Source organism: Pomacea canaliculata, linkage group LG7 (genome assembly GCF_003073045.1).
Source record: "Pomacea canaliculata isolate SZHN2017 linkage group LG7, ASM307304v1, whole genome shotgun sequence".
NCBI classification, from domain to species: Eukaryota; Metazoa; Mollusca; class Gastropoda; order Architaenioglossa; family Ampullariidae; genus Pomacea; species Pomacea canaliculata.
In genome coordinates, this window is record NC_037596.1 from 1,262,246 (window position 1) to 1,271,481 (window position 9,236).

The following is a 9,236-nucleotide window of genomic DNA, read 5'->3' on the forward strand; positions in this document are numbered from 1 at the left end:
TTTTTTGTAATCATACACTTCGAAATTAAAACAAACTGTATGAAATACAAAGGTATACAATGAACATTGTCATTTTTCTCCCAATCGCATGTTCTAGTCTCTTATAATGTGTAAGTACTAGACACCTTTTTTAACTGTTACCATTAGCTTTAGCTAATATATGAGATAATATATATGTTATGCTTTACAGTCTTGATAAACCATTTAACAAAAAGGCAGGCGTAGCATCGGCTTACAGGCTAACTCTCCTTACAAGGATCTGTGGTCAGAATAATATTTGTATTAACAAATAATACACATTTTATGAAGTACAAAATAAAGCAGTATTTTATATGCATAGAATTTATTTATAAAATAATTCTGTCACAAATACAATTTCAGTAGAACGAAAGGGGAAAAAATGTTTTGTGTAACTTTTATTTTTTGTGTGCTCGATTTTATGTCCATGGTAATATATTCACTCTACTACGACTTTATTTGATGTTTGTGCTGAGTATCGCTATCATGATTTTTTTCTCATCAGATTGATGCAGAATGTTTATGAATAAATACCGACACTAGAAGGAGGTATAACTATTATTTTGTCCATCAATCCTAAAAATTAAAATTTGACACGTTCAGAAAAGTAGGGGAGATAACTAGTAAAAACTACTTGAGTTGCAGTGTTTATTTCCCTTTTGCAAACTTGTGCTCTTACTGTATTAATGCATTTAAAATGACCTAGTATGTATTCATTTCTTATATTTTCTTATAAACATACTTAGGTTCGGTCAAATCTCTACAGACATTTAATTAACACGTGGTCATTGATATATATATATGCTCTAAAAGCACCAAGTAATCTTATTTATAGATGTTTGTTCAAAGGCTTTTCTTATCCTACGTCAGAGTTCGGGGTTTCCCGATTAACTAATTCATTGGCACAGTCCTCGTGTACAGCTATTTTTAGTACTGAATCTCCAAATCGTTTGACGAAAAACTAGTTAATGGAGAGACACACTTACCTGTGTTGACTTCGGAGTAAAACAAGTATGAACTACGTGCAGCTTCAGAGATTCTACCGTCTGAAGTTCATGATGAACATCAGCACTGTGTAAAAGCTGTATCACGAAACTTTAAACTTTAAATGCCTACAAAGACATATCAACTTGTTTTTATTTTCAGCAAACAAGGAAGTGGAAATTCCACTTTGGTCCAGATATTTATGTGTCTGTAACAAACACCCGGTCTGGTTGCGAGGTCTCCACTAGCTGGTAAGTAACTCACATTACAAGATTTTGTTTAAGATGTTTTGCAGTTAAAAATAGATGTTTATTAGACACCATTATCCTCATGTTCGAGATAACGTATTTTCATTTACTACGACGACTCAATCATTGGCTAAAAAATAAGTTTCTAATGATAGTCATACATTTTTGAGAAATATGGATATGCAGATTATCCTCCTTACCTCGTAGACGGAACTGCTGATAATAATACACGGCATTGCGCAAACTATGGCGGAGTTTGTCTTCGTGTCATCAACTGATGATAGAATATATGACCCTCCACAACGAAATGAGTCTTAAGTCGGAAATTTGATACTTGCCAATTCGCATATTTTTAAAAGGTACAGGTTCTGAACATTCTTTTGATATAAAAAGTAGTTAATCTAGTCCTTGCATTGAGTGAGTTATAAACGTTTGATGTGTGACAGTATGGTGGCGGACATTTTGAGAAAAGCGGGTTCAAATATGTTCTTCAATTCCACAAGGTTTTTCCTTAGCAACGGGTATTTCTACTGGTTCCAATTGTACTGAATTTAGCATCGTGATAAAATACAGCATACTACACCATTTCAGGTAACAAAAAGTACACAGCAATGAACTCGGGGCTTGGCTTACAGTCTGCCGACACTCCAACACAGGTCTGGTGACATGCAAGTGGTTGACGGCACTCCGTCCTCAGTTTGCTGACTGACGGCAGTCAACCCTTTTTCTGTCCGTTCACCCTTCACTCCTCCGATTGATTGAGTGATCGAATGATTGAGCCTGTAGAAGATGATGTACATGAATAACATGCTCACGAATCAAATGTTATCAACCGTTTCCCTGCCAAAGGTTACAGTCCAAACGATAAACCCGTTCATATGGCCATGCACACATAACCATTGAGCTGGCCCCTGACAGCATTTCGTCAACAGCGTCGTCTGTTATGACAGACGTGAAACCATATTTGTTTACTTTTGCAGACAAATCTTTTGATTGGCTAATATTTGAATCGTTCTTTAAAGAAGTTAAACATACAGACTGTGGGCTTTCTGTCAAGGTCACGATTGGGTTATGACAGGGAAACAATATCGAAACAGCGTTTGAATTTCGTCATTTTTCTGCAGAAATCAGTACGGATCGCAGTAGGGTACAATAAAATTATTTTTAGTCAACTTCTAACTTTTATTTTAACATAGTGTATTTTCCTGATAGTTTAATAACCAAGAAATCCATTTTTAAAGAAAAGTCAGACTGCACAAAATTGACTCCTGTCACCTTTCGGGGCCTCTAGCACAGAACTAAGACTCATTTGGCCGTGAAGTGTCACATATTACTATAATTATTAGTAGTAACAAAGTGCGTTTTGTAAATCGTTAGATAGCGTTTTTGTATTTCTTTTTCTTTTTCTCTTATTCTTTGATCGCAGGAAAGAGTAAAGTCTGCTCGACTGTGATGCCACGTCATATAAATATCAAATTCTTTTTTTATTGAGCTTGCATTTAAAACAATGAATGCTTTTTTTAAAAAAGAAAGATACTGAAGTCTTTTTATTAAACTTTCTTGGATGGCTAGCTATTTCGTAGCTACGGCAAGCCTTCACCTTATATACTATATTTTTTAAAAAAGTGGTGACTAGTAACAGATAGCTAGAAAACAATGATAATCATATAAAATACTGAATAATACCTTTTGGAAATGCTGCTAATTTTATTTGTAATAAAAAATATTAATACAGTATATTAAACTCTAGTATACATAAAGGCAAAAATTTCACATAGTACAAAGATACAAGCGAACGCCGGCATCCTAATCACTCACACACAAACACACTACTTTAAGCGCACGCATCTAAACGACTGGCATATTTTTTTTTACTTATTCATTTATTTATTTTTTTTTCTCAGGCGGCACATTACAGACTCCTACAGGTATTTCAATACCAGTGACATGACATGATGCAGAACTCTTCACAGAGCATCACGGTTCTGCTCAGCTCAGCTGCTGAAGATGGCGATTGGGATCTGGTCAAGGATGTCATTAGTCATGGCGATGTCACTGACACTGAGGTCACACAGTCCTTCCTCTTACAGAAACTGGCGTCTGCTACTGGGATTAGTCAGCACCTTGTCAAAAACATTCTCAAAAATATTTTTTCAAACCGATCTACTAGTGACACTCTTCAATATGTCGCAGAAGAAGCTGTTGTTAGAGCGGCTCACTGTGACAAGTGGGACACCCTGATTTCTTTTCTCTCGTTGGGTGACATTTTACTCGAAGATGACACAAACCTGCTCTTAGTTACAGAACTAATGGCATCGAGCGAATATCTCAGGAAAAGCTATTACCTGCAAACAAATGTTTTCATTTGTGTTTGGAGACACGCAAAGCAGAAGATTCTGGACAGCACAGACAAAAGAGTACAGAACACTTTAGTGCAGTTGGCAGCGGAACTCAACATGTGGTCACGTGTCTGTGACCTCCTCGCCGCCAAGCCGGACCTGAACCTTCTTGACAGGGATGGTCTGTCAGTCCTACACAGACTTGTCATGTGCCCTGACAGCAGGTTCGACTCTCTTCTGCCGGTTCTTTTGGAGAAGGGTGCTGACGTCAGCATTAAGAATTCGGAGGGAGACACAGCCCTGCACCTGGCTGCTAGTTGCCAGAACATTGGAGGCGTAGGGAAGTCGTTACATTTAGTGAACTGCAATGGTGGGGAGCAAAGTACGGATTTTCGGTCAAAGATTATGGGGGAATATCATTTAAAGTGTTCTGAATCGAAAAAGCAAGCATTAAAGACACTTGTGGAATCCTGTGAAGACCTCGATAAACGTGATAGTCTTGGAAACACGGCCATGATTTTGGCTGCGAAGAACAAAAACTGGGAGTTTGTGAAACTGTTGATCGAACATGGCGCCAGCACAGATCTCGTGGATGATAACTGGCGATCTGTTCTGCATGTACTTGCTCTCACTGGCGGCCAGATGGATCCCCTACTGGCTACCAAGGTTGTCGAGCAATGTAAGAGTCAGATAAACGACACAGACTTGAACGGTAGTTCACCTCTTCACCTGGCTGCCTGTTCTCAGAGCTGGACTGTATTCAAAGTGCTGCTCGATCTTGGAGGAGACCCTGGGAGGCGAGATGGATCAGGATACACGGTCTTGCACACATTGGCTGGCACTGGGAGGGACCAGGTACAACACGTCACTTCCTTATTTACCCTCCTGACTCAGCAAGGTGTTGATCTCAACATTCCGTGTCCAGAAGGTAACACCGTCTTGCACATTGCTGCAATGCAAAAGAACTGGACATTAGTCAAACATCTAATGCATTCTGGTGTCGACGCAGAGCGCTGCAATACAGAAGGCTTCAGCGTAATTCACCTTGCATTTTCTTATCTTCATTCACACGAGAGTTACAAAGAAGCATCCCGTGATAGTGATCTTAATACATTTCTCTCTGCTCTTCTCCTTTTTCACAAAAGAAATCCTACTTTCTGCATGGGGGACACAATTTTAAACGTAGCGGCCAAGCATGAAAACTGGGCCGTGGTCAGCTACTTGCTACACAAGGGAGCCCACAACCAGGAGCTAGATAAGGAACGCATTCATGTCCTTCAGAGGCTCATTCAATCTCCAAAAGAGACACAAATAACAGTGTCTCTTTTTAGTCTTCTAATGAATGAAGCAGAAAGAAATATGCAGTTTTCATGTAGAGACTATAATGCAATGCTGCAGCTTTCCGCCAAGCATGAGAAATGGAGCTTTGTTGATTACATCCTGACACGCCATGGTGGAGACGTGGACGAGCTAGACGGCGAGGGTTTCAGCGTTCTTCACAGAATGGCTATCAGCAGGGGAAAAACATTTAAAGAAGGACATTTTTCTGTAGTCAGGTCTTTTTTAAGATATTCCTTAGAACTTAATATTAACCAACGAGTCACTTTCCTCATCCTTGAGGCTGCTGCTGCAGGAAATGTCGACGTCGTGGAGGCACTGCTCGACAATTTTGATGAAGTCAACACAATGGATTGTCAAGGGTTCACAGTTCTTCACAGAGTGGCCCAGTGCTGTGTAACAAAATCAGTGTCTATTATTCGCCGTCTTGTCGAGAAGGGAGCCGATGTAGACCAACAGTGTCCATACGGAAACACAGCCGTACATCTCGCTGCGAAAAGCAACAACTGGCTGATTGTCCAGCATCTGTTGATGTCTGGAAGTAGCACCCAGAATCTTGACAGTGAAGGTATGTTAGTTTTACACAGACTGATAAGTCAGCCATGCCTACGATGTCAGAAATGCCGCATCGGCCCTCCTGCTAAAAGGCCAGTCTGCTTGCTGAGTGCGATATTAGCCAACGGTGCATCCGTTGGGCAGAAAGATTGCAATAATAACAGCCCATTGCATCTTGCTATCAAGTATGAACATTGGGATATGGCGATAGAGCTGATGTCGAGAGGAGCTATCTTGAACGAGCCAGATCCTGAAGGGTGCACCATCTTACACATTCTTGCCAAGCGAGATAACTTGATTCGGGGCGATATGGCTTTAGAAAGAAGCTGTGTAGCTTGCTGCTTAGAGAGTGATCAAGACAGCAAATTTCACTTTCTGTTTTCTGCACTTGCTAAACAAAATATTAATCATCTTGATATCTGCAACACAATCGTAGATCACTCAAATATCATAGACAGCTTAGATCACTATGGTAACACAGCACTGATGTTGTCAGCAAAGAACAATAACTTGGACATCACAGAGCAATTATTGACGAAAGGAGCAAAACCTGGCTTAATAAACTATAGTGGACTGTCTACTCTTCATGTTCTTGCTATTGCTAAACATACGACATCTGGCGACCTGCAAAACAAAATAGTAAGACGGTTGATCTCCCTTGGTGTTGAGGTCAATGCACGAGACTCAGAAGGCCACACGCCGGTACAACTGGCAGCAATGCATGGGAACATGGACATGGTGGAGGTGCTATTGGAGTTTCCAGTGATTGTCAACGAGACTGACAGTGAGGGTTTCACCTTGTTGTCGAGAGTCGCCCAGACATTGTCTCCCAGATGTAAGGACATCGCCAAGCGCCTGGTGAGTAAAGGTGCTGATGTCAACATGACATGTCCTGATGGCAAGTCACCGCTATTGCTGTCGGTGATAGCTGGGAATTGGCCCGTGATATTACAGTTGTGGGATTCAACATCCAGAAACAATATAGATGTTGTACTGCAAGAGCAATACCTCATTCTCCATCGCCTGATTGAAGACGTAAACCTGGATAAGTGGACTTCAAAAGAGTTGGCTGTGAAAGCAATAAACTCAAATAAGGACACCCTAACGCACAGATCACCTGATGGTGCAAATGCTTTGCAGTTTGCAATCATAGAAAAAAAGTGGAACCTTGCTGCGCTGATTCTTGAGCATGGGGAATATTCAGATATAGAATCTCTCACAGGAAACTCCGCATTCCATGTTTTAGCAGAAATTTCGGCCCATATAAGAGATCCAAAGCTAATTCAGGGCTTGATGCCTAATAACAATTTCAACATAAATGTGCGTGACCATGATGGCAACACACCTTTGAACATTCTAGCTAAAGTTGACGGCTGGGTCTCATTTAAACTGTTTGTTGAGCGCGGGGGAGACCTCAACATTCCTGACAGCGAGGGATGGACTGTAGTTCATAAACTAGCCATGAGCTGGAGAGATCGTTCTGATATTTTAGTCACATTAGTGGAATACGGTGCAGATATACACAGGTCAGGACCAGGACACAAGACAGCCGTGATGCTGGCACTGGAGAACAGGAACTGGCCAGTTTTTTGGCAACTCTTACAGTTAGGAGCTTCCTACGACTGGGATCCAGCTGAAAAATGCTTACTTCTCAAACACTTGTGTCGTTTTCCAATAAGTAATATTCAAGTAAATCAACTTCGACGAATTATAAGTTCTCTTACACAGCCAACTGCTAGCAGAACATGCTCCCTTGGTGCCAGTGTTTCAAGTCAAGCACAAGCATCCTTACAAGCAGGCGCAAGAAGTTCTGAGTTGACAGTAGTCCAGCATCTTCAGTCCAGAGATGATGTGGTAAAAGCATCTCAGTGTTCTTTTGAAAGGTGTGTCAGATGTTCTAATTGGACAGTGGCCAAGGAATTGCTTCAGTCTTGCCCTCACATTGATATAGAAGTCCCGATTTCTGGAAAACCTCTGATCCACGTAATGGTCTCTTTATATCAAGAAGACGATCACGTGATCTGGGTGTCATTTCTGACTGAACTGCTTAACCGTGGACTTGATATCAACAGTTGTGATGAAAGGGGAAGAACAGCTTTAATGAAATGCAAACCTTTACTCAGCTTTAGAATGACAGACAAAGATGACGAAGAAGTTCTGTACAAAGTCTTGCTAGAAAAAGGTGTTGATCCTTCAATAGTTGACAGGACGGGGCATTCATTGCTAACACTTATGATAATGAATTTGTATGACATGCATCCTGCAGAAATAGTCAAAAGACTTATTAAAATGGGAGTGACATTTTGTGAACCTTCGTTTAAGGTTAGTGAGATAGGTGACACTGTGCCACTATATTTATGTCGGCTGGTAGAAGCGATGGAGGGGATGGAACTGCCTGTCTTGAAGATCGTGGTAGAATGTGGTGTCTTATCTATGTTTGAACTCTTCTTTCTCAAGACAATTAATGAAAAGGAGGAAATACAAGACTCAGATGGCGAGTCTATTAATTCAGAAGTAAAAGGCATTCGCCAGTTTGTAGAAGAAGCAACTACTCAGCCCCGATCTTTGGAATCTCTTTGTCGTATCGTTGTTTCTCGCTCTCTACCTTGCGGCGTGAGCAGAACTGACTTTGTTATGTCCCTTCCTATCCCGACTATCTTGAGAGACTATGTACTGTTCACTGATGAGGTATCCCAGCTTCATTCTTCCTTAAAAGTCTTGGAACGAGACCCATCTTTCGAGTACGACACAGATGATGAGTATTATTTCTATGATTCTGATGATGAGGAGACTGACGAAGAGATTAATACTGATGTGCATTAGCACGACGATGGTGAGTAAGAGAAATGACAGTTCTGATTACTGGATTGATAATAGGCAAGATGAGAAGAAAAGATTAAGCAAAGTGCCTTTTATGTATGTTATCGCGTGCACTTATTTTAAGCATTGGTGGCTCGAATTGTCTGTGAATTTGCGCCAAAATGTGTGGTTTACCCATTAGTTCAGTAGAAATTTTTCTTTCTTGTGTCTTTTATGTAATGTATTAAAATTATGTTGTGAGAAGGATGCAAATTTAAACATGACTGCCGATCGGGAAAGAAAGCGGCTGTACGGATGACCTTTGAGGAAAACTACTGGACTTTTTACTGGTATATGATAGACCCAGGAGGACAGCAAGAAGTGAGTGACGATGAGAAACGTTCGTCATCTTCAAAATGAACATTGTTTACCAACATACGCTGTTTGAATGAGAATTGTTTAAGGTGTTTGATACAACGATGCTTAAAATTGTTTTAATCACACATATTACGGGTCTAAACCCTTTTTAAAACTGTTTACGGTCATTTAAATGGCCAGTGGCAAAAGAACTTCTTAAATGTACTTCTTTAACTGACAGGATAAGCCTAAGCGATCGGCGGAGTTTCATAGACAAAATGACTATAGATACAAAATGAAAGATCATGTGATTATGGTCTCTCTTCTTGCTTGAGCGAGCCGTTGATATCAAGGACAATGACACTGATAATGAGCGTTTTTACTTGTCCCAATGGGTAATTAGAACACGGGGAGGTGCTGTAGTCACAAAAATAAAAGCAGCAGTCGGCTAATCTGTTAACAGAAAAGGCCTTTATCTGAAGCTTTGTGGACAACGCACTGGAATCACTACTCAGGATTCTACTCTAGTGAGGAGGCACTCCGTTACATGTACACAGAAGATATTATTTTTATTTCTTGAGGTGTTATCAAGGATTTA

At 40.4% G+C, this 9,236-nt stretch overlaps 1 protein-coding gene across 1 annotated transcript; it reads left to right on the top strand.

Moving 5' to 3' along the window:
- Positions 1–1,164: 1,164 nt before the first annotated feature.
- On the top strand, positions 1,165–8,305 carry LOC112568411 (serine/threonine-protein phosphatase 6 regulatory ankyrin repeat subunit B-like). Its single transcript, XM_025245711.1, has 2 exons — positions 1,165–1,253; positions 3,155–8,305. Exon 2 carries the CDS (start codon positions 3,203–3,205, stop codon positions 8,303–8,305), a length of 5,103 nt encoding a protein of 1,700 aa, XP_025101496.1. The 5' UTR covers positions 1,165–1,253; positions 3,155–3,202.
- The last annotated feature ends 931 nt before the right edge of the window (positions 8,306–9,236 follow it).

Coding starts and splice junctions, on each gene's coding strand:
- LOC112568411 (XM_025245711.1), top strand. CDS start 3,203: ATGATGCAGAACTCTTCACAGAGCATCACGGTTCTGCTCAGCTCAGCT.